The sequence below is a fragment of the Hippopotamus amphibius genome, chromosome 11 (genome assembly GCF_030028045.1).
Source record: "Hippopotamus amphibius kiboko isolate mHipAmp2 chromosome 11, mHipAmp2.hap2, whole genome shotgun sequence".
Classification (NCBI taxonomy): Eukaryota; Metazoa; Chordata; class Mammalia; order Artiodactyla; family Hippopotamidae; genus Hippopotamus; species Hippopotamus amphibius.
The window spans coordinates 71862555-71888196 of record NC_080196.1 but is presented as its reverse complement, the minus strand read 5'-3'; the positions used below and the strand labels follow the sequence as shown (position 1 = coordinate 71888196).

Below are 25642 nucleotides of genomic sequence, written 5' to 3'. Positions count from 1 at the left end.
GAAGGAAAAAATTCCAGAGACATGGGCCCAAACCTGGGGGCTACATTTGCTGTAGGCATGTTAGCCAATATAAAAAGCCAGTTGAGAATTTCCCAAAACTGTTAAAAGATATCGATCCACAGATTTCAGAAATCTCAACAAACACCAAGCAGGATAAATAAAAAGAAACACACACCTGGAGAGATCATAATAAAACTGCAAAAAACTCTAGACAGAGCAAAAAATTTTCAACACAAAGAAAACAAATTGTCTTCAAAACAGTAATATTTACATTGACACTCAATTGTCAATAGATACAAGAAAGAAAATAGTAGAATGATTAATTTAATGTGCGCACATGCCAACCTAAACTCTGTCCCTGGCAAAAACATCTTTTAAGAGTGATAGTGAAAAACAGGCATTTTCAGAACATAAAAAAACAAACAAAAAAACCCAAAACAAACAAAACAAGACCTGAAGGTATCGGTCGCCACCAAACCAATGCTAAAAGGAAATACTGAAATATGTTTTCTAGGGAGAAAGAAAGAAATGATTTGAGAGAAAAGATCGCAAATGAAGGGAAGAATGAAAAGTATCAAAAGGGGTAATAATGATAACTATAATGGATACTAACTTTAAAAACAGTAATAGTCACTTGTAAGTAAGTATCCACAGATTTAAAATGTGTAACAACAATGGATACATCATTGAGGAAGTGAAGAGAAAGAAAGTATCTGAGGGTCCTTGAATTATTAACTATTATATATAGCCTCTAAAAGATCAGTAAGCATATAACTTCCAAACTAGTCCTAAAAAGGAATAAAAAAAAATTATAAAGACAAAAAGAACAGAAAAAAGGAATATACACAGATGAGACAAAACAAAGTATACTGTATGATGGTAGGTTTAAACTCAGATATACGAGCAATTACGTTCACTATAAATGGATTTCATATTTCAAGTAAATAACAAAGATTGCTAGATTGGATTTTTTTTTAAATCTACATGCTGTTCATAAGACACTTATCTCTAACACAAAGAAACGGAAAGATAGATACACCATGCAAATGCTAAAGAAAGCTGACTGAGCTACACAAAAACCAGACAAGTATACATTAAGACCAAAAGCATAATTAGAAAGAAGGGATACTTCATAATAACACGTTACAAAGAACCAGAAAGCTATAACATTTCTAAACATACATGCATCCACTAACAGTGCCTCAAAATGTAATAAACAAAAATGTGAGAGTTACAAGGAAAAACAGTCAATCCAAAACTATACTTGGACATTTTAAACATACACCTCTCAGTAACTGATAGAACAAACATACAAATGAAACACTGCAAAGTTTAAAAAAAAAAATCAGTAAGGCTATGTAGAAGATTCAAACAAGATTAACACACTTGAGCTAGTAAACATAGTGACTTTGCACTCAGGGGCTAAAGAATACATGGAACACAGCTTCCTAGGTAGCACAGTGGTTAAGAATCCACCTGCCAATGCAAGGGACACGGGTTCGATCCCTGCTCCAGGAAGATCCCACATGCCGCGGAGCAACTAAGCCTGTGCGCCACAACTATTGAGCCTGTGCTTTAGAGCCCAACTATTGAGCCCATGGGCTGCAACTGCTGAAGCCCACGAGCCTAGAGCCCATGCTCCGCAACAAGAGAAGCCACGGCAATGAGGAGCCCATGCACCACAACAAAGAGTAGCCCCCACTCACCACAACTAAAGAAAGCCCGCGCACAGCAAAAAAAAAAAAAACTCAACACAGCCAATAAAAATAAATTAATTAATTTAAAAAAAAAGAATATATGGAACATTTGTAAAAACTGACCATATGCTGGACTGTAAGACAAATCTCAATGAATTCCCCAAAACTGAAATCATACAAAAGCATTACCTACCCACAATGCAATGAAGTCAGAAATCATTAAGAAAAAGAAAACAAAGTTGCCCTATGTTTGCAAACTAAGAAATACATTTATCAACCCATGTATAAAGAAGAAATAACAATGGAAATTATAAAATATTGGAACTGAATAAATATGTATATAATATATAACAGAACTAACTAGACAGAAATTTACATCCTAAAATGCATACATTAGTATGGAAGGATTAAAACTGATGAAGCAGGCATTCATTTTAAAACTTAGAAAAAGAACAAGCAAAATACACTGAAAGAAAATAAAATGAAGTAATAAAGATGAGATCAGAAACTAGTCATATCCAAAAACATACAAAAGAGCAATACGGTCACAAAGTCTGGTTCTCAAGATTCTTTTAGGGACTCCAAAAGGTCAGAACTATTTCCATAATAATACTAAGATGATGTTTCCCTTTTAGGCTATGTTGCTATTTTACAGTATCATGGTGCAAAAGCAAAAGTGGATGTAACTGATGAGCCTTAGGATGTAACATCAAGGTATCAAACTCTGCTGTAAACCACTGTATTACTGACTGCCACAGACTAGCAGTTAAAGAAAGAAAAAGTCATTTTCACTTAAGGATGTCCTTGATGAAGTAGTATAAAAATTATTCATTTATTAAATTCTCTATGTCGGTTAAATATTCTGTGTGACAAAATGAGAAAATAATAAACATATCTGCTGCAAATCAAAGTAAAATGAAAACACTCTGTGATTAAGCTGCTTGCTGATTTAGGCACTGTTTTCAAAGAACACCAATTTTACTTGAAAGAACAATTTCTAGACAAATTATACTTATCCAGGCTTGAGTATTTGGCAGACATTTCCTCAAAACTGAACACAGTGAGCCTGGAAAACAACTGACAACATTTATGGCCAATGATCAAATTTGATTTTTCAAGGAAGAACTGGGAATTTGGCAAACTTATATTTACTGTCTTGAGCTTGACAGCATCCCAATACTTAAAGAGAGCTTTCTGATTAGAATGGTGGTGATTTCAACAAATGTGGTTTTTGGTATCATATAATGAAATGTATCAATATTTGGAAAATGAGCATAACTAAGTGAACTTATTATTTTCCAAATAACCAAAGCATGATGTTACGAAACCACGCAAGTAAAAGACCCATCCAAAATGCAAGACAGACCAATGAACTTCAATGTACCAGAATAAGAAAAACGTACTGATATGATTTCAGATTCCATACTGCAACTAACCTTTTAAAAAAAATTTGCTGAGATCTGCTGAACTATCACAGATTATCCACAACAATCTGAAAAGGCTAAAAATATTCTTCCCTTTTCAAACTGCAAATCTGTGTGGGACTGGATTTTCTTCTACTTCAATCAAAACATATTAACCTAGATTGAATTCAGAAGTAGATATGAGAATACAGATGTTTTCTATTAAGCCAGACATTGAAAAGGAATTTGCAAAATTATTAAACAGCGTAATTTATCTCACTAAATCTGTTCTCAAAGATATAGTTATGCAGACGTAGAAAACGGACTTGAGGACATGGGGTGGGGGATGAGGGGAAGCTGGGAAGAAGTGAGAGAGAAGCATTGACATATATATACACTACCAAATGTAAAAGAGATAGCTAGTGGGAAGCTGCTGTATAACACAGGGAGATCAACTTGATGATGGGTGATGACTTAGAGGGCTGGGATAGGGAGGGTGGGAAGCAGTCGCAGGAGGGAGGGGATATGGGGATATATGTATAAATACAGCTGATTCACTTGATGTACAGCAAAAACTGGCACAACAGTGTAAAGCAATTATATTCCAACAGAAAGCTTAAAAAAAAAAGATATAGTTATTTTTCCTTTAAAGAATGTTATTTATATTAACAAGCAATGGGTTTATTGTTGTTCATTTTAAATGAACTAATATTAGTATCATAAGTAAGTAAAGCACAATAAATAAATCTATCAGTATATATAAGTGACATGAAACTCCTCAGAGTGCTCAGTAATGTTTACATATACTGGGATTTTGAGAACAAAAAGTTTGAGAAATGCTGCAACAGAGAAAGATCAAAGCCAAAAACTGATTCTTTAAAAAGACTAAAAGAGAAAAATACAACAAATACTTGGCAATGGTGATGAAAAAATTTTTTAACGAAAAGGCACAAATAAAATACATTAAGAATAGAAGATGAGGGACTTCCCTAGCAGTCCAGTGGTTAAGACTCCACACTTCCAATGCAGGGGTGCAGGTTCAATCCCTGGTTGGGCATGGCCAAAAAATAAAATTTAATCAATCAATCAATCAAGATAAAAGTGAGGTCATTATATTTACTCTCCCCCCAAAATAAAAAAAAAAACTATCACTACAGATCCTATAAACATTAGAAAAAAGAGATTATTTCACAAATTTTATGTAATAAATTTGAAAATTTAAAGTACTAAAAAGCACAATTTACCAAAATAGGTATCTCATAAAATACAGAAATGTATGGACTGTCCTGTAACTATAAAGAAATTGAGTAAGTAAATAAAAGCCTTCTCACAAAGAAAACTCCAGATCCAGATGGCTTTTCTAAAAAAATTATACCAATCATTTAGGAAATAGCTATATTATGCAAATTTTTCTAGATAAGAAAATGTGGGAAAATTCTGCAGCTCATTTTATGAAGCTAGCATAACCTCAAAATAAAAAAACAAAGGTATTATAAGAAAGGAAAATTAAAAGTCAATTATGCCCATGAACAGACATAAAAATCTTGATCAAAAATTTAACAAACTGAATACACCTTTTTTAAAAAGACCATGACCAAGTGGGTCATGAAAAAGTAGGTTAATTACAAAAATCCAAGACTGACTGAGCATTATGAACTATATACCTGGAAACAAATGAAATAAAGAATATAAGGAACATTAACAGAGTAAAGAAAAAACTATGATCATCTCATGAGATGCAATAGAAGTATTTAATAAAATTTAACATCCATTCAATACATAAACTCTTAGCATAACAGAAACAAAAGGGAACCTCCTTAATCTGAGAAAAGGTATCTACAAAAAAACTACAGCAAACATCATAAGTAATGGTCAAACAGTGAAAGCTTTCCCTTTGTGATCAGGAACAAGATAAGATGTCCTCTATCACCACTTCTATTCAGGAATGAACTGGAGGTCCTAGCCAGAGAAGTAAGGCAAGAGAAAGAAATAAAAGGTGTAAGGATTGACAACGAAAGAAGAAAACTCATTATTCACAAATGATATGCTCGTGAATATAGAAAACTGAAAATATATACAGAAAAATTGTTAGAAATAAGAGTTGAACAAGACTGAGATTCAAAACCAATTGCATTCCATGTAAACAGCAATCACAGTTACAAAACAAAACTTAAAAAACAAAGATTCCCTTTAAAATTGCCTCAAAAAATATGAGGTACTTGGCAATAAACCCAATGAGACATGTAAATCCTCTGCAGGGAAATCAGAAGACTTCAATGGCACGTAGTAAAGGACTAAATAAATCAAAATATATGCAATGATCATGATTCAGAAGATGTGGCATTGCAGAGACATCAATTCTTCCCAAACTGATTTACAGTCAAGGTCACCTCAATGAATATCACAAGTGGATTGTGTTGGACATGATGATGCTTAAGTGTATATGGAAATGCAAAGGACCAGTACCCAAGATATTCTTGAAAAAAATAAATATAAGGAACAAGTAAAGAACTTCTCTAATACATATCAAGACTTATTAGACTATGACAAGTGTGATAAGACAGTGGAATTTATAAAAACTGGCCAATGGAACAGAACAGAGAAATTAAACACAGACCAGCAGATACATGGACACTTGATAGATGATACAGGTAGCATGACAAAATAGAGAAAAGATACTTTGTTTCATTTTTCCAATAGATAATGCTGGGAGAGAACCATATACCTGGAAACAAATGAAATCAAACCTACTCCTGATACTAGCTAGTAATCAAGTTCATGGCAAAAATCACATTAACATTCCTTTAGAGGCAAAACAAAATTTATTCATTATGTACTCTAGTGAGATATATCTGAAGACAAGCATATTATTGTTAGTGGCAATCTTGGTATTGTTATATGGAAATTATGTTACACATACAGTAGTATAAAGCAAACAGGTGACTATAATAATGTCATTAAGGTATCAAGATTTTTAGAGTAAGACAGAAGAGATACAAATACATAAAATCAAAGCTAAGTAAAAAAACCTTCCCTGAAGTGGAAATATCACTAATTCAATATGTTCTTTCTTCTTTAAAAAAGCGTGTTTACCACCTTTGTCCACTGAAAATGCCAAGAAACAATGGGAACCTGGTAATAACGAATGCCCCAAACATCCAAATTGCAGTCTCTAAATATCAATTCCCATAGAAAAAAGGCTGCTTGGGAAAATAATAGGGGCAGAATAGTTTTTAGGGCAGAAAATATCAGTCTGATCTCTCACAAATTCTGAAGCAAAGAAGCTATATAAGAATACTGGAATCATGTCAGAAGGACACAGGAGCCAAAGGAAGGGGTTCCCACTGACCAAAAGTGACAAAACCTGAGTATCACAAAGAATGACTCCATGGATTTAAACACATTAAAAATATAAAAATGTACAAGTTCAGATAATAACAAAGACAAAATCCTTGGTCATCCTTTGCAGGTTGCTAGAGACCAACTTGTTATTCTGAAAACTGATAAAGGAATAGAATCAAGCCTTTATCATGACTTTCCTATAGGAACCCTCTACTTCAGGATAACCACATATTTGATGAAAGGAAATTTTCCTTTTTAAAAGAAGTACAGGGCTTCCTAGGTGGCACAGTGGTTAAGAATCCGCCTGCCAATGCAGGGGACACAGGTTCGATCCCTGCTCCAGGAAGATCCCACATGCCACGGAGCAACTAAGCCCGTGTGCCAAAAAAACAAAAACAAAACAAAGAAAGAAAGAAAGAAGTACAATGCAGGAGAAACTGCAAAATTAGAAACACATCATTCTTAGATCCCAAAATGAAACAACAGACCTGGTCAGCAAGCACCAATGACTGCTAAAACCATTAATGGAAAGGTAGATGGGGAACTTTATACTGGACTTATCAGACTTGTACCAACTGCACGCACCGATCAATCTTAACATCACTAAAAATGGGACAACCAAATATGTTTCTCCTAATGAGCTGCAACAGGCAACACACACACAGCACCACCAATGAAATACTCAACATAAAACTAAACCTAATTCTAACTGAGCCTCTCCATCCATAAATTATCAGTTTTGAGGAAATAGAGATGAGATGGAGGAACATGTTAAAGGACCATGAGGGTACAATCAGCCCAATCCAGAATGTGAGAAATTCTACAAAATGTACAACCCAGTTTCTTCAACAAATAAATGGAGAATAAAAAAGATAAATTGATACCAATTAAAAAAGACTTTAGACACAGATCAATCAATGCAATAGGTGGAACTTGTTTGGATTCTACGGCAAACATTCATTAAAACATTCAAGTTTTTTTTAGATAATTGGTGAAAATTGAAAACACCCTGGGTATTATAAGACATTAAGTGATTCTGGCTAATTTTGTTGCATGGGATAATGGTCTTTATCTGCTAGAGATGCATATTAAATTATGTATATGATAGTTGGGGATTTGCTTTAAAATGTTACAGATTTGTTCCTAAATAATTTGTGCAATTACACATTAAAATAAATAGATATATAAATAAATAGATAGATGAGGGGTGGGTGAGTGAATAGATATAACTTCCTCAGGCAGGGAACCAATTTTAGGTGAATTCAAATTAAATATGAAGGCGAAATAATAAAGCTTGTAGATTACATAGGAGAATAGCTTCATGTTCTCAGAAAACGGCAAGATTTGCTAAACAAAACTCAGAATCAGTAAACAAAAATGTATTATTCTGTACAGAAACCTATAAAAATTATCTACTTCACACTATTTTAAAGGTACTTACAGCTGGTAAAAGAGACTGCATGTTTTGATTTGAATCTGCTATTGTAGCAAGGTAGACCAAGTTTGTATGTAACATCTGTTGATACCTAATAAAACAAAACAAATAATATTAAAAAAATTTTTCTTTCTATCTGCTTACATATAAACAGCGTTCTATTTCTCAAGTTTAGTAAGACATTTGTTACCTGAACATCAATAGCCCTTCAATTTTTTCCTAGTTTCTCTGCAAAATAATTCCAAATAAGTACATTCAAAGACAATAAATTAACACAGAGCTCTTACCATGTGCTAGATATTGCTACAGTTGTTTTACATACTTAAACATCTGATTTAATCCTCAAACCAACCCTATGAGGTAAAGGTTCTTATTTTCATCATTTCATAGATGAAGAAACTGAGGTTTAGAAAGGTTAATAACTTGTACAAGACTGTATAGCATAGTCAATGGAATAACTAAGACATGGTACTGGCTCCAGTCATACTACATTTGCAAAGAGAATGAAGGACTCAACAAAACTGATATGCTTATTCCCTTCCCTCTGCCATTTTCATGTTGCCAAAGACCTCAACGCCAAGTATAGTCAACACACTCTGCTAAAATGTCAGAAAGGAGGTGGAAACCACACATTTTTTACCCTTCTCATTCCTGCAGCAGTGACCAACAATTCATGCCTGCTGTGGTAATGCTGCCCATCTATCAGGACTCAGCATACAGAGAGGACAATAAATAGGTGTTTCCAATTACACAAAAAAAGATAAAGTTATATGCTAAAGCACAGGGATGGAGGAAATAATAGGACACCAACACCATTACGAATTAATTTTAAAAAATAAAGCAAATTCTCATAATTGGAGTTAAGCAGTTAAACATGTTTATTGTGATCTTACTTACCTATGAATTAGTTTTGCTAGGTCTCTCTTCATAATTTGAAAATTTAACTCAGATAAAACAGGATTAAAATTAGCAGTGATCCAATTACTGGTGTTGGTAAACCCACAAAATACAAACTTAAAACCTGTATCAAATTGTTAGGCTTTTAAAATTTCATTTGCTAATAAACACTATATAAATCAAAATGAAAATAAGTCAAAAGAATTTTATTCAGCTAAATAAAGTCTTCTAATACAGATGCCAAATGAAGTAATTTTCTAAAACAGACATCATAAGAGGAATCCTAGTAAGTTCTTTGCTGCGTTCCTTTTTTCCTATTAGAAAACCTGGTTTCTCTACTTTTCTCTTGTTGAGGGGAAATAAAACTTATTTCTCACTGAACTTAAAGTTTCTTCACTGACAAGATTATGCTTTTGTAGTTTGCTTGTTTTTTTTATTACAGATTTATTGAGGTATAACCGATAAACATAAACAACTTCATGTATTTAATGTGTACAATTTGATGAGTTTGGACATACGTGAACACCAGTAAAAACATCACTCCCATGGAGGTAACAGACATTTTCAACACTTTCCAAAGTTTCCTTGTTTCTCTTTGTTTTTGTTTTTTTTGCTGTTTAAAAACAAGTCTGCGTTCTTAATGCTCCTCCTCACGTATACACTATGTTGCTCAATCAGATGTGATATATCGTTAAAGTGAGCCTTATACAAACAAGGATCAAGAATTACTATTTTGCACTGAATTATGCATAATGGTTAATTATGTCATTGCAATTTTTCAGACAGCACTAATAGGCACCACTAGCTCCAACTACTTCATTCTCCCATAGAGATCTTGAATGAATTTAAGATACAGGGTTCCACAACCTTGCCACTTTTTAAAAATCAACCGGCCATTTTTAATTAGAACATATAACGCATTTCAAAGGTTACTCCTTCAAGGCTGCCTTTTCTTCTGAGTATTAGTATGGCTCTATCACCTGTACTCAGATATGAGATTTGCTGTCTGCCCTATCAAAAATAAAACTACCAACTTTACTAAGAAACAATGGCTTACTGTTTAATTTGCCACACTCTTCAGGCCTCATTTATAAAATAATGGCAGTGAGAGTAGATCTCTAAAGTCCATGTGGTTCTAAATATAAATACAGCAACTTTTATGAAATACTTTAAGACATTTTCCCAACTATCAAATCATCTTAATTTTTAATCTTGAAAGAATCTCAAACTTAGTTTCAAGAACAGTATAAAGAACTCCTAAATATCTTTCTTCCACACTCCCCAATCATCAGCATCTTACATTTGTCTTATACTATCTCTAAACACATACACCAACATACACGTGCATGCAACTACACTTTTTCCAAAGCCATCTGAGAGTCAGTTACCAACATAATAGCCCATGACTCCTAATACTTCAGTACTGACTTCCCAAAAAACAAGGACAGTCCCCTATATAACTACAGTGCAACCATCATAACGAGGAAATGAATACTGGTACAGTATTACCATTGAATCCACAGAACACAGTCAAATTTCTACAATTGTCCCAACAGCCCCAAATCTTTTTACCTAATATGGGGGGGGGGTAAAAATGATCATTTTTAATGGGTCTTTTGTAACTTCGGCAGGTTTTCTTTTTTGTAAAACTGCCTTCTTTTTACAGCACTCATCATCAAATAAGCTTATTCTAAGATTCCTCTACAAATATTAAAGACACAGTTTCCTGAAAAACTTTTTTTATTCTATAAATACTATTAATTTGTCAGTGAAGCAGTTTTTAATGTACATGCTTATAATTTCTAAAATAGTGCATTTTAATTAAATATTTTAAATAATTTAACATTAATAAAAGCATACATAAACAAAAGGCAGATATAAAACATATTCAATATTTTATGTTTGATGATGGTAACTTCCTAATAAATACTAGCAAGTACTTCCAAATACCCTTAATTATTAACCTATTAAATGAGAGGCAATTCACTTCCTAAAGATTCCACTAAGAGGCACTACATCAATTACCTTGAATAAAGTAAATAACCACTGTTAAATTTATTGATATATATACAAAATGAATCCAAAAATGTGAGATTTCATTTTGAAGAAAAAAAAAACAAAACAAAACCTTTACTAGGAGCTATGAAGAGTGTATTTATAAGTCAACAGGAATACAATTTATAGAATAAAAGTTATCTCCCTATCTAGAGATTTAAAACTAAATTCATTTATATTATGATAAATACAAATTTCTTGCTTGAGAATTGTTTACAGCACACTCTGAAATAGTTGCACTCACCCTGAACTACAAAAAATAAGGGCTGATTTAAGCAAATACATAGGATGATTTAGAAAATGCTCAAACCAAACACCACAAGAAAGAAATAATGCATTTGTACATACACGTTGTCAGAATTTAAAGGGAAAAGGATCTGGGCATAAGCGCTCCACAAGTGAGTCACTAACTTATATGACTGTGAGTCTGTGTATATGTATGTACGTAGATAAGGATAGAGTAATATATACAAAGATGTTACCAGCAAAAAAATCATTGGGTGGTGAGAATATGCTGTTCATTCTCTAAATTATTTATCTGTGTTGTCTAATTTTTTACAATGCATATACTGCTTACATAAAAATAAAGTTATCTTTGACCTTAAGAAACACTGCTTCAGGCAGTTATCACATCTTAAAGAATTGTTTAATTAAAACTGAACTATCAATTCCCAGATGGCTGTCATTGATGTTTCTCTTTATTTTCCTTTTGCTTCTCCTCCTGTGAGAAACAAGAATTTATTAAGGTTGAGAGGAGAAACTTTTTTCTCTTCACTCACAAACCAATTCTGACAACTTGAGGAAGACAGAGTATTTGAAGAACTCTAAGAATGAAATTAAATACAATAGAAAGGGCAGAATTTAAGACTCTACCTAAATCAATTTAAGCTCCATTTATACCAAATACATATATGTGAGCAAATGAGGTCTACGCCAATAGGCAGAGAACGGGGAGAAAGCTGAGAACATAAAGAAAAAAACAGTATAAACTTTTGCCCACAAGTTGGAAAAGTGGGTTCTAGATCTGAACATGTCTTTATCCCTGTCACGTACTGCTAGGGCCTACAGGAAACTGAACCAGTCCTATGCCCTTGGCTCTACTTGGCATTTTAAAAAGCCACAGGTGTGGGGATCATTTTGTAACATATATAAATATCAAATCACTATGCTGTGCACCAGGAACTATTATAGTGTTGTAAGTCAGTTATGCTTCGAAACCAAACAAACTCACAGAGAAAGAGATCAGATTTGTGGTTACCAGAGGCGGGGGCGGGGGGGGGGGGGGGGGGGGGAGAAGTTGGATGAAGATAGTAAAAAGGAAGAAAAAAAAGCCTTAAGTGTAAATAATTATTCGAATCAGTGCCTCTCAAATGTTATCATTCCCTGGCTGACTTGAGGTAGTGATCTCCTGACCACTGATGATTATCCACTGTTAAGCTAAGGAAGTAGATCAACTAGTAATTTCTTAAAAGAATTTTTCACATATAAACAGACAAGATTCATCAAAGAAAATGCACATATAAGAAATGGCAATAGTCACATAAAATGCAAAATGCACAAGTGATTAGAAAATAAGATATCCTAGCATTCAGATCTTAATTTCTAAATATTATTCTCCAAAAAAAGAACTAGGGCTTGGAGAAATGGATGATTCCAGGCTGGGGCAGCAAAAAGTACAAGATGAGCCCAAAACATTTTGTCATGCAAGAAAATTTTTTAAATGCTCAAAAAATAATAGAGACATGTCAGGAAATCAGCTTGAGGGGCTGCCAGTGGCCAGCATCTGGGACAATTTGAAAAAGAAAATAAATAATAGACTAACAGGTTACAACCCAGAGAACACAGTCAGAATCCATAATCCATTCAGATATAAATCAATGAATGAATGAACGGGAGGAAGGGTTGGGAAACTTCTTCCTTATGGTAGGATTCCAAATAACTGCAGAAGAAAAGATGGATTCAGTCACCTTTTGGCAACCACCACAGTAATTACTGCTTTAGTCAAGAATCATTGGTAGATGCTAAAATGAGTGTGTAGAAATAAGCTAAGCAACAGCATTATGTGTATCTCAAGGTATCTCCCCAACACATACACAGGAATTACAAAGGAAGAAATAGTAGATTTATGGTAGAGATCCTGGCAGGCACCACCTTAATGAAGTGGCTGAAGTTATCCTGAATATTGGGACAAACTGCTATCACACAGCTACTGAGGATGCACTGGGAAGGACACAACATGATGTCTGTGGTACTCTTGCCAAAAATGTATAACATGAATCTAATCAAGAAGAAACACCAGTCAAACCCAAAATGAAGGACATATCACATAAGACCTGGTCTGGACTCTTCAACGATGTCAACATCATGAAAGATAACAGAGGAACTGAAGAACAGTTCCAGATTAAAATATTCTGAAGAGACAAACCTCAACATAACATCTGATCCTGCACTAGATCATGGACCTGAAAAAATACTCTAATGGGACAATTGGTAAAAATTTTAAAAGGTCTGAGATTAGATAACGGTATTGAATTCTTGATTTTAACAATTAAACTCTAAGAATCTATGCTTGTTTTTATGAAATACATACAGATGTTATAAAGGTAAGAGAACCACGCCTGCAACTTTTTCTCAAATGTTTCAGAAAAACAACATGGGGAAGAAATGAACGACATAGCAAGTGGACTAATACCTTAACATTTGAGGAATTTCAGTGAAGGGCATACAGGAATTTCTTATATTTTTGAAACTTCTTTATAAGAGTGAAATTATTTCAAAATAAAACGTTTCAGAAAGAGATACCACTTTTCACCAACTGTATGTGTAAAAAAATTTTTAACGATGGCCAATATCCATTGCTGGCAGATGTGGCTGAAAACCAAGACTCTAAAACCTAGTGGGAGGAAAAGCAAACCATACAATCTCTTTGCAGGGTAATCTGGAGACTCAGCATGGTCTTTGATCCAGCCATTCCTTTTACAAAACTATAACCTATTAAAAACAAAGTATCTGTCTAAATGTGTCTACATAAATGTGAGCACATATTTGTAAATGCACAGAAAAAGGTTTGGAAAGATAGGTACTAAACCATTGCAAGTAGTTACCTCTGTGGAGAGAAGCAAGATATAAGAGAAGTAAAAAGTGACTTACTTTTATCTCTACAAATTTTTATGCTTTATGATTTTCTCAATTCAAAAATAATCTTAAACACAGAGGAAAGAGAGAAAGGCATGGAAAGGGACTCAAAATCAGGTAGAGCGTTAATCAAATCACACCAACAGACCAGCAAAGCATGAAAGCCATGCAGAGAAAGAGCCAGTGTTGCTGAAAAAAACTTCCTGAGAGCAGACCAGTGAGATCTCTAAGAAAGACATGTGTCCCAAAACAATGGTAAGGTAAAATATTCAGAGCTGAGTTGTCCAATATGGTGGCACTAGACATACTGAACTTGTGGCTACTACAAAATGACGTGTCAGTAGAGTAAGATGAACAATGGACTTCAAAGACTTAGTATAAAAGAAAAGAACGAAGAGTAACTCAGTATTTTTATACTGATTACATATTGAAGCGATATTACTTTAGAAATAAAAAGTTAAATAAAATATATTATTAAAGCTATTTTCACGTGTTTCTTTTTGCTTGTTTAATGAGCCTACTAGCAAATGCAGAATTTCTTATGTGGCTCGCAATATATTTCTACTGACAGTGCTGTTCTAGAGACTTTTGATAAAATACTCAATTTGTTCCAGTATAACAAATTTCATTAGGGGATGCCATTTACTTCAGACACATCACTTCAAAGTAAGAAGTTTGGTTGTTATGAGGTAATCAATTCTCTACTGGATATAAACTTTGGGTTCTCAACCATATACAGCTGACCTTTCAACACAGTGGTAGGAGGCAATGAGCACTGTGCACTTGAAAATCTCAGTGTAACTGAACAGTCTGCCCCCAACATCCATGGTTCTGCAACCACATATTCAACCAACTGCAGATCACACAACACTGCAGTACATCTTTACTGAAAAATATCCACACGTAAGCACACCCGTGTAGTTTAAACCCATGTTGTTCAAGAGTCAACTGTATATGGATGTAATGAAATATCCTATAAATGTGAAGATCTAACTTTTCCACAAATCAGGCTATACAAATTCAAAGGCATTATTTTATACTGCAGGATAAGAAGTATAAGAAAAACAATGATATCCACTCCATCCCAAAGAACAAATTTTTCTTTTATAAAAATTAAGAAAAGTCACACAAAAAATTGTATACGAATGTTCACAGCAGCATTACTTATTATAAAGAACTGGAACCAACACAGATGTCCATCACAGATGGGTAAATACACCGTGGTATAGCCATGGAAGATTACTCAGCAATAAAAAGGAAGGAAATACTGATACCAGCTTCAACATGATGAATCTTAAAAACACTATGCTAAGGGAAAGAATTCAATCAAAAAAGACCATGTATTGAATGAATCCATTCATATGAAGTGTCCACAATAAGCAAATTTACACAAACAGAAAGCAAATTAGTGGTTATCACTGGGTGTGGGATTGCGGAGTGACTGCTAAAAGGACAGGGTTTCTTATGAGAAAGACGAAAATGTTCTAAAATTGATTAAACTAATAGCAGTACAACTCTATGAATATACTAAAAACCACTGAGTTGTACACTTTAGGTGAATGATATGGTACGTGAATTATATCTCAATAAAGCTGTTCTTAAAAAGAAAAGTAAAAAATTAACCAACAGCAAAAAGAAATACAAAAAAATGTTCATGTCAATCTTACTGAGAACACTCTGAAGTCTTTCCTTTATTCTGATAGTCCATGATACACTGAATAAGATGGTTATTTTCATCCAACATCTGAAATAAAATTAGGAAAAGTTAATTGTAAATCTAGTGCAACAAGTAAAATTAATAAAAAATTCAGATATCTAGAAATGTTTACCTCTACAGGAACTGAATCCACAGAGGTCTTTTTTTATGCATACTATATAGCTCAGCACAAAAGATCTTATTTTATATCTTTGAAATGTTATGTTTAATCAACATTTTTTAATTTTTTTTTTTTTTGGCAACGCTGCTCAGCTTTCGGGATCCCGGCTAGGGAGCAAACCCGTGCCCCCAGAAGTGGAAGCGTGGAGTCTTAACCACTGGACCACCAGGGAATTCCCTAATAGTTCTATTTCAATTATTCTCCCTCTGAATTATTACCTGAAGCCCACCACAGAAAATTTGGAGTTTCTTTTCTGTTCAAACCTTTAATTATCTCTATTACCTGAAACAGAAGCTTTAGCCTATTAAGACTAAAAGTTAAGAGGGAATTCCCTGGTTGTCCAGTGGTTAGGTCTCCAAGCTTCCATTTCAGAGCGCACACGTTCCATCCCTGGCAGGGGAACTAAGATTCCACAAGCCGAGCGGTGCAGCCAAAACAAACAAACCAGAAAGATTAAAAGTTAAGAGTCCAAGCTGGCTTTGCATCATTGTAATGTTTTGTCTCACTGAAAAAAAAAAATCTGTCCTTATCCAGAATGAAGTTAGGGTCATGAAAACTTCAGCTCAGGAGGCTTAAGCAGATAGCTAGCATGGTTTTGTGATTCTCCAAATATGCAATAATCAATTACAATAATTTCTAGGGAAGTAGTGTAATATTTATCACAGACTCTATGAGCCCATCTTAGAATTTAATTGTCCCAAAAGTTTAAAAATAAGAAGCGTATCGATTTATCATACTATCATCTTATAACAATTCAAAGCAAAACTGGCTTTAAGGGTTAAATAATTCATCTAAGCAAAGTGGCACTGAGGAAAAAGCACTGATGTAGCAATTAAAAGGCGAGTTATAGTGCCAGCTTTGCTTTCCTGTGCAAACCACTTAAGATTTCACGGGCTCAGATTTATCAAGGGACAGGAGTAGATGTTCCTCCTGAAACTGCCCCACCCTTCCAGGATTCAATGAAACTATGAATTGTAATACCATAACCACTTTCTAATTTTTTATTTTTATAACTTTATTTATATATTGGCTGTGTTGGGTCTACGTTGCTGCACACGGGCTTTCTCTAGTTGCCGCGTGCGGGCTCCTCACTGCGGTGGCTTCTCTTGTTGTGGAGCACGGGCTCTAGGCGCCTGGGCTTCAGTAGCTGGGTGTGGCTCAGTAGTTGTGGTGCATGGGCTTAGTTGCCCCACAGCACGTGGGATCTTCCTGGAACAGGGATTGAACCTGTGTCGTCTGCATTGGCAGGCAGATTCTTAACCACTGTGCTACCTAGGAAGCCCCTTTCTCAGTAATTTAATGTAATTCTTTTAATTAAACACAAAGACCCATTTAATAGTGTGACTTTTTTTCTGCATATGAACCACAATCTTCACTTGCTGGAAAAAAATATTAACACGCCCTTCTAATAAAATGCAGTTTCTTCTTATACATTCTTATCAGATGCCAAAAAATCTGGCTTTAAAATGTGTTAATACAACCTCCCATCTAATGATTTCACAACCTATCTTCTCAGTAGATTCCTCAACGTAACACACTTCACCATTAGAATATCTGTATCAGTACCGAACATCAATCCTTCACAACGAAGAATGAGGCATCTAATTTGGAATCCTTTTTCTCTCCTCAGCTGAGGATGAAAACTTTAATTGATCAGCATCTCCTGAATTAATCACCCAGGACAAGTATCTTAAGATGTAAGAAAAACTCTTCATAGAAAAAAAACTCAGAACTTTTCTACAGTCCAAAAATAAAAAGTGAAGCCTTCCAGAAACACGTTTTGCGTATGTGTACTTAGAGCTGTTTGCCAGGCCAAAGACTTAGCCCAGTACGCTGAACGAAAAGCACTGCATCTTCAGGCACTGCCAAGCCGGTCTGTTAATAAAATAAAGCAACAGTTGGGCACATGTCAAATGCCACACTACAAAGAACCTGAGAGTCAACAGAAGCCAGTTAACATAATCTACCGGGCGTACGATGGTGTCCTGACCGGTACTAGAAATTGACTTCTCTTCAATTTTCACCTTTATTCCGGTGTATAAACCCAAACCGATATATTTAAGGTAAACTACGAAATTTTGCAAGTAACTTTTCAAAGTCCGGTTAACTAAAACTCAAAACGCTGCCTTGCTCATAAACAAGGGGCAGAGAACAATAAAGAATCTCTGTGTCCCCAACTGGCAAGTTAACAGCAGCGAAAGCGCAGCTCCCTGGGTATTTATCACGACTTCTGCAACCGGTCACGAGGGTCAGACTGTCTCCACCCCTCGACTGTAAGCCGCAGAAAGGCAGAGACCATGCTCACCACTGCAGCCTCGGCGCCAGCACTGGGCGCTCAGTGAGTATTCGCTGCAGCTGCAAGTGGGTAGGGGGTGGGTCCTGAAGGGAGAAGGGACGCCAAGAGAACCCCGAAGTCCAGAGGGTTCGCCCTCTCTCGCCCCTGAATCTCCACTAAGGTTCCCTGCCGCGTCTCCCAAGTTCTGCCGAGAGCTCCCCAACTCGGCCGGAGTTTGCAGCTCGGCGCGGGGAGAGAGCAGCGCTCCGAGGTGGGGTCTGCACGGAGGCGCCGCGGCGCGCGGGGCGGGGCGACGCCGAAGTAACTCCGGGGCGACGCCAAAGTAACTCCGGAGCGACGCGCGGGGCCGCGCGGGGCGCGGAAAACAGCCCTTCCCCGCACGCCCGCCGCCGCCACCGGGCGCACGCGCCCCGCCGCGCGAACGCCGCCCCATCCCTAGAGAAATCGGGCAGCAGTTACTCGGGCTTTTGTGCCTGTGGGAAGGAGCCCAAGCGCGCGAAGGACTCCGCGAGAGAACCGGTTCGCCCCCTCCCGCCACCCACTCGGGCGCAGCCCGGGGCTCGGGTGTCCACGCCCGCCCGCCTCCCAGCAGGCCCGCCTCCGCCCCCAGCCCGGCCGACTCTCGGCCCGGCCAGCCCTCGGGTCCCTCCCGAACGCGGGCCGGGCCTGGGCTCTCCGACCCCGCGCCGTTTCACCTTCTGAATCGCAGCGGGAGTGATCTCCCCCTTGCCGCGCTGCCTCGGGGCCGCGAACGCCACGGACATGTTGCCGCCGTCACCACTATGGGCAAGTCCCGAGCGCTCCGGGTGAACGGCAAACTGGGGGAAAGACGCCGGCCTCTCGGGCCGAACCACGTCGGGAACGCGGGGAGGGGGGATGCTCCAGCGCCCGACGGGCAGCCGGCCGGCCCCGCCTGCACGAGGAACTCTGGCCCGTACAAGTCCAGTTTCTGCGCGGTGCTTGGAAACCACCGACCCGTCAGAACTTCCCTGCTCTTGATCGCCCTCCCGTTCCTCCACCTCTCCTTCCCCGCCACCCCTGGCCCTTTGCGCTCATGGTAGGGCCGTGCCCCAGCCCTCCCTCCGCTTCAGCGATTCAGGAAATGGTCCCGCCGCCGCGGGAGAGGGAGCGGCTAGGGCAGCCCCTGTCACAGGAAATGCGAGCGCCCGAGCCGGCCCGCCCCTTTCGCGCGGGGCCACTTGCCTCCCTCTCCGCCCGCTGCAGCATCCCTCTGGCTGCGTTTCGGCGCTGTGCTCTAGACCTCGTTCAGTTTTTCTAACTTCATCCTCACCCCCTCCTGGGAAGCAGTGGCCGCCCCGAGCTGTCCGGGTACCCCGGAGAGGGGAAGGAGGGAGATCAGGACCCGCGAGTTCGTGCAAACCCGTGGAGCATCTGCCGAGAAGAGGCAGAGGTGGGAGCACAAGGGCAACGCGGATTCGCTGGTTTGAATGGCTCGGCTACGCCCCGGGTGCGCACCTCCGAGTCCACGGTCTCTTGCGCACACACAGTCGTGCCTAACAACTGTAAAGAAAGCGCGACCCAAAATCGGGAAACGAAGGCTGTGTCCTGTACTCAGGGGCAGTTGGCCAAGTTGGCTGAAGCGGCCAGAGTTGAAGAGTTCGCCTCTTAGGATAAACCCTTGGCAGAAATGTGGGTTGATTTCATCTGACTTGCATCTTTGGAATTAAGTTTTGAAATAGGGCACTCTCGCTCTTTTCTTTTGCAATTATATAGTCAGTGGCTTGTAAATTAGGCCCAAGCCACCAGGCTTCCAATTAGTATGAGGCAAAAAGCCAAAGCTTTCAAATTATGGAAGGGACATAGGCAAACGTGTGTAATTTGTTGGTGTGGGGTTTATAATTATGCTGTAAATTTAGACTTCTGTGTAACACAAAGGAAAAGTTTATATAAAATGTCACCCATCATTAATGAGGCTCAAAAATCAGTCCCTCAGATTATGTATAAACTAAACCAAAAATAATAACGGAAAAATTCGTATTTTAAATTTTATGTTTCAGGACTTCCCTGGTGGCGCAGTGGTTAAGAATCCGCCTGCCAATTCAGGGGACATGGGTTCAATCCCTGGGCCAGGAAGATGCCACATGCCTGGAAGTAACTAAGCCTGTGCACCACAACTACTGAAGCCTGAGTGCCTAGAGCCCATACTCGGCAACATGAGAAGCCACTGCAATGAGAAGCCCACCCACCACAACAAAGAATAGTCCCCACTCCCTGCAACTAGAGAAAGCCCACGTGCAGTGAAAAGACCCAACACACTCAATAAAATAAATAAACAAATAAATAAAATTTATGTTTCAAATAAATGCTCTTCACAAAAAGGTCATGAGTTTCATTCCTTCAGCAAATTTGGGTGCATTTTATGTGCTAGGCTTTATGCTAGGCACCTAGGATACAGCTGTGAAGAAGCTGGACGTGGTACCTGCTCTCAAAGAACTTAAATTCTAATAGGGTTGAGAGATCAGAAACAAGTAAACAACTATGTAGGTATGTAAAGTACTTAGAGGGGCTTCCCTGTCTGTCCAGTGGTTAGGACTGTGCCCTTTCACTGCCAGGGGCACAGGTTCTATTCCTGGTTGGGGAACTAGGATCCCACATGGCACAGCTGAAAAAAAGAAAAAAAGTACTTAGAATAGCGAACAGGGGACTGAAAGAGAGTGACAGAGGCACTCATGTGGGTTAGGGTGGGAAGTCCCCTCGGTTATATTTAAACTGAGGCCTAAAGGATGAAAAGGCTCAAGCCATCCCAAGAATATAAGGAAGATGATTTGTACTCCTACAAATAGTAGTTACTTTTAGGAATTTAATGATGTCTTTCACTACCCTAAGCCTTGACAAAAATATTCTGGTATATTTGGACAAAATGTAATCACTTCAATTTAGAAAACCTATTGAATTCAGAACAGTAACTAAGTCTTGTCCATCACTAAGTCTTTCCTAAAGCCTGGTTGCAATCATCTTGTCTCCATGTTTACACAAATGTGCCTTAGTCGTTAAGAACAAAATTTCAGTAGGAGGAATGAAAAATAGTCCTGCTCCAGTTCTATCTGTGAGGCAGATAGCATGGAAATTTTAGAAGAACAACATGAACCAAAAGGAACACTGTCTGAATTACTATATCCCAGGGGGGAAAATGTGCCAAGGGGACTCCTATTCCAAGGACGTATGCAGAGATAGGTACCTTTTTTGTTTGAATTACAATTTCCCAACAGGAGGAAAGGAAATCAACTGAGAATAGGTAAGAGATCTTCTTAAGGTGTTTATTCCTTCAGGGTAACATGGTAGAGCCTAGGGTACCCCCAGCCTCTAGGCAGGGATAACCACAGTCTTCTCTGATACCATGTGTGCCATAAAAATACCAGTATTTTCTATGTGTCCGTCTCATAAAATCAGAGGGGAAGCACTGGTATAAAGATCCATCCAAAAATACAAACGATCTCCTCAAGAGAAGACACTTTTTTTTTTTTTTTGAGAAGACACTTTTTAAAAGGGACTTTATCTTACTCTTAAGTGTCCACTGTAAATCCAGTCAATCAACTTGACCTGGAAAAGCAGAAAATTCAGAAAGTGACAGGAAACATCATAGCCTGGAGGAACTTTCTTAGAATTTTGGAGTCTTTCTACCTGTAGGGACCCTGAGTTAGAGAAACAGTAGTTAGAAGCATCTAGTAAATCCTGTCTCACTTTGCCATTAGTTGAGAGAGAGGAATCCCAAGGTACAGACTGAGTGGTAGCAGAGCTGGAAGAAAAAGAATAAAGAGCTCCCAGCATTTAGTTAAGGAAAAAACAGAGAATGAACATGGGTAGTTGGCCGAAGTTTGAGAAATGACTCTGGGAACTTAAGAATGCCTACCCAGGCAACCATCTCCCCAACCAGAAAAATCAGTTCCATTATTTAAACTGCTCTTGGATTGAGACATCTTAAAAAAAACTGAGGTCACATAATGAAGAGGTGAAAGGTTTTTTAGAATATACAACAGCTCAGAGTAAGTAAAATAACCTGGGTCAACAATCAAGTCTTGATTATCCACACTCATGAATGCAGGTACACAACCAAAAAAAGGTAATAAGGAAACTGTCCAGCTTGATTTTCAATTATGCTTCAATTTTTTATTTCTTTTACATGAATTTGTATTCCTTAAATGTATTTCACTGAACTGACAGCTTGAAGTGCTGTAGCAATATGCGCAATATTTAGTGAAACTATATAATCATGGCATTAAAATTATCTTAATCCATAAAAAAATCATGAATTTGCAGGTAATTGAAATGTCTACTTTCATACAAGCATTTCTTTAATACTTATTGTTTTATAATTAGCAGAATCTCTATACTGTCAAATTAGCTGATAGTTTAAGCCCCTGTGCTGCCATACATTCTTATAATACATGGGTAAGGCACAGACCAAGCCTGTCTGCTTGTAATTGGGCTCAGAGCAAAACCCCTCAGGTAATATCTTTCAAAATATTTCTGCTCACTGTCACCATGGCATTTGATGAGTCATTTTGAGTTGTGGCTTCCACAGATTTCAAGACTATAAGGAGAATAGCATACATCTATATATATAATCATTATTCCAGGCAAGAACAAATCACCTTTCTCAATACTTCATAAAAGACTCTATTTTCAATACTGCATAAGATTTCATTCAAAGTAGACTATAACTTATCCTCTCTAGCACATTTCCATTTCTTCTTATAGTAGTATCAAATACTGAATGAATTAAGGAGGAGCTGAATCAATTATATTTGGGGATTTAATGTTATAAGAAAGTATTGCTTCAAAAAATGAATTTATATGTGAAGCTCTATGCAATCATAACTCACTGTGACAGATGCACAACTTTGCAGTTCGTGGTCCTTCCACCTGTGGCATGATACTGCACAGGACAATTCTGTACCTCATCCACCCTTCTGAAAAGCAGCCGCCCTACCGAAAAGGCTAATAGAAATAATAAGATGTTTAATTATTTAGTTAGCATTTATTATGCACAGCCACTGTGCTAAGTGATAGTCTTACATTAGATTCTTTAAGATTGTGTCAATTTTAACAATTAAAATATGCAAAAACACACATGATATTGTAAATTACTAAAGGATAAGATGCGTACTTAATAATCTAATAAGGAGAGAAATACCTACTTGGACTAGAAATGGTCCAAAATACTTGGTAGTGCAGTCTACCCTTGAGATAGTTTCTGGCCATAATATACAGATCATATGATTTTTTTTTTCCCTGTTTAACATGTTTCCTGACCTTGCGCATGATGTGAAGTTACTTTACTTTTAGTAAAAGAATATAGCTGTTCTTGAACTATTTCACAATTTATAGGATTTATAATTTCCCTATGAATTCTTTTTTTTTTTTTTGTGGCACACGGGCTTAGTTGCTCCGCGGCATGTGGGATCTTCCTGGAGCTGGGATCGAACCCATGACCTCTGCATTGGCAGGCGGATTCTTAACCACTGCGCCACCTAGGAAGCCCTTCCCTATGAATTCTTAGCTACTGTCCCTTTGAATGGGTATGGTCGGCACAATAATTTCATCCTCACAAAGATGACTACTTCCCAATCTTCAGAACCTCTGAATATGATAGCTTACATGGCAACACGGAATTCAGGTTCCAGATGGAATTAAAGTAGTTAACCAGCTGACCTTAAAATATAAAGATTAACCTGGATTATTTGAGTGAGCCCAGTGTAATCACAAATATCCCTAAATGGAGAACAGTGAGGTTGAAGAGTCAAAATCAGAGAGTCAAAATCATCTTGAGAAAGAACTGACTGGACATTGCTGGCTTTGAAGAAAGAAAGGGGTCATGAGCCAAGGAATGTGGGTGACCCTGAGATGCTAGAAAAGGTAAGGAAGCAGATTCTCCCCTACACCCTCCAGAAGGAACAAAATCCTGCTGACACCTTAATTATAGCCCCATGAGACCCTTTTGGACCTCTGACCTCTAAAACTGTAAAGTAATAAATTTGTGTTGTTTTAAGTTTTAAGTTTGTGATAATTTGTTCAAGCACCAATAGGAAACTAATACAATGTTTCTTCCCCATCTAACATTTATGGTTGAATTATGCAATGTGAACTAAAATACTGGTGTTATTCAATATGTAACAAACTACTGTCCAAATTAAATACTAAGCTAACCTACCAATCACATTTATTGTATATTTTCTTCAACAGAAAAATAATAGCATATTATAGTGCAGTCCTGTAGACACCATAATTTCAGCCTCCTGGCCTCCAGAATTGTGAGAGAATGAATTTCTGTTATTTAAAGCCACCAGGTTTGTGGTAATTTATTACAGCAGCCATAGGAAGCTAATACAGATGCCAAGATAATTCAATAGATAAAAGATTGTTTTGGAACAACAATCCATGTTTTATCCATGTTTAAAAAATGAACTTTGACCTTTTCCTCACATAGACACAAAAGTTACTTGAAATAGACTGTAGACCTAAATGTAAAAAGTAATACTATAAAACTTCGGAAACAAAAAATTGGAGAAAATCTTCATGACCTCAAGTTAAACAAATATTTCTTAGATATAACAAAAAGCAAGAAACATAAAAGACTGATAAATTGGATTTCAATAAAATTAAGAAATCTATTCTTTGAAGGACTGTGAGAAAATGAAAAGGCAAGCTATACTCCAGGAGAAAATATATGAAAACAAAGAACTTGTATCTAGAATACTTACAGAACCCTCACAACTCAATAATAAGACAAACAATCCTATTAACAAAAATGGACAAAAGATTTAGACACTTCACAATAATGATGTGTGAGTGACCAATACATACATGTATGTTTATTGTGGGTTTTCTAAGCTGAATTTCTTGTATTTATCCTGCTGTTGTTAATAGTTTTTCCTGAATCTGTTGCTTGATTCTTTTGTCAGTTTTGATGATTTCTAAACAAACTATCTTTACATGCTGTTTCTGCCCTATTTTTCTATCTCCCTGTTGTTCTGGTACTGAAACTACACAAACTTTAGGTTTAACAACATATTCAAAATATTTTAAATTTCTTTCTAGTGTTCTCTATCCTTTCATCTCTCTCTGCTTTGATATGCGGTTTTTGTTTGTTTTTTCGTCGGTGCATCCATTAGTTTTTTTTTTTAGTCTTTTATTTTTTTAATTAATTAATTTATTTTATTGGTTGTGTTGGGTCTTTTTTGCTGTGCGCGGGCTTTCTTTTTAGTTGTGGTGAATGGGGGCTACTCTTCGTTGTGGGGCGTGGGCTCCTCATTGCCGTGGCTTCTCTTGTTGCGGAGCACGGGCTCTAGGCGCGTGGGCTTCAGTAGTTGCAGCACATGGGCTCAATAGTTGTGGCTCACGGGCTCTAGAGTGCAGGCTCAATAGTTGTGGAGCATGGGCTTAGTTGCTCCGTGGCATGTGGGATCTTCCTGCAGCAGGGATTGAACCCATGTCCCCTGCATTGGCAGGCGGATTCTCAACCACTGCGCCACCTAGGAAGCCCA

General features: G+C 37.4%; 1 protein-coding gene across 9 annotated transcripts in view; it reads right to left on the bottom strand.

Annotated features, from left to right (window-relative positions):
• SS18 (SS18 subunit of BAF chromatin remodeling complex) overlaps nt 1–19520 on the bottom strand; it is a 79587-nt gene extending 60067 nt beyond the window's left edge. Inside the window, exons 1-4 of one of the 9 annotated variants that reach the window (XM_057698408.1) lie at nt 18833–18972; nt 17385–17716; nt 15632–15708; nt 7884–7968 (exon numbers count right to left, since the gene is read on the bottom strand). In XM_057698408.1, the coding sequence (XP_057554391.1) occupies nt 7884–7968; nt 15632–15708; nt 17385–17414 (192 nt within the window). In that variant the 5' untranslated portion in view covers nt 17415–17716; nt 18833–18972. The other 8 variants (XM_057698410.1, XM_057698409.1, XM_057698416.1 and 5 more) reach the window with 8 other exon arrangements.
• Nucleotides 19521–25642: the final 6122 nt, after the last annotated feature.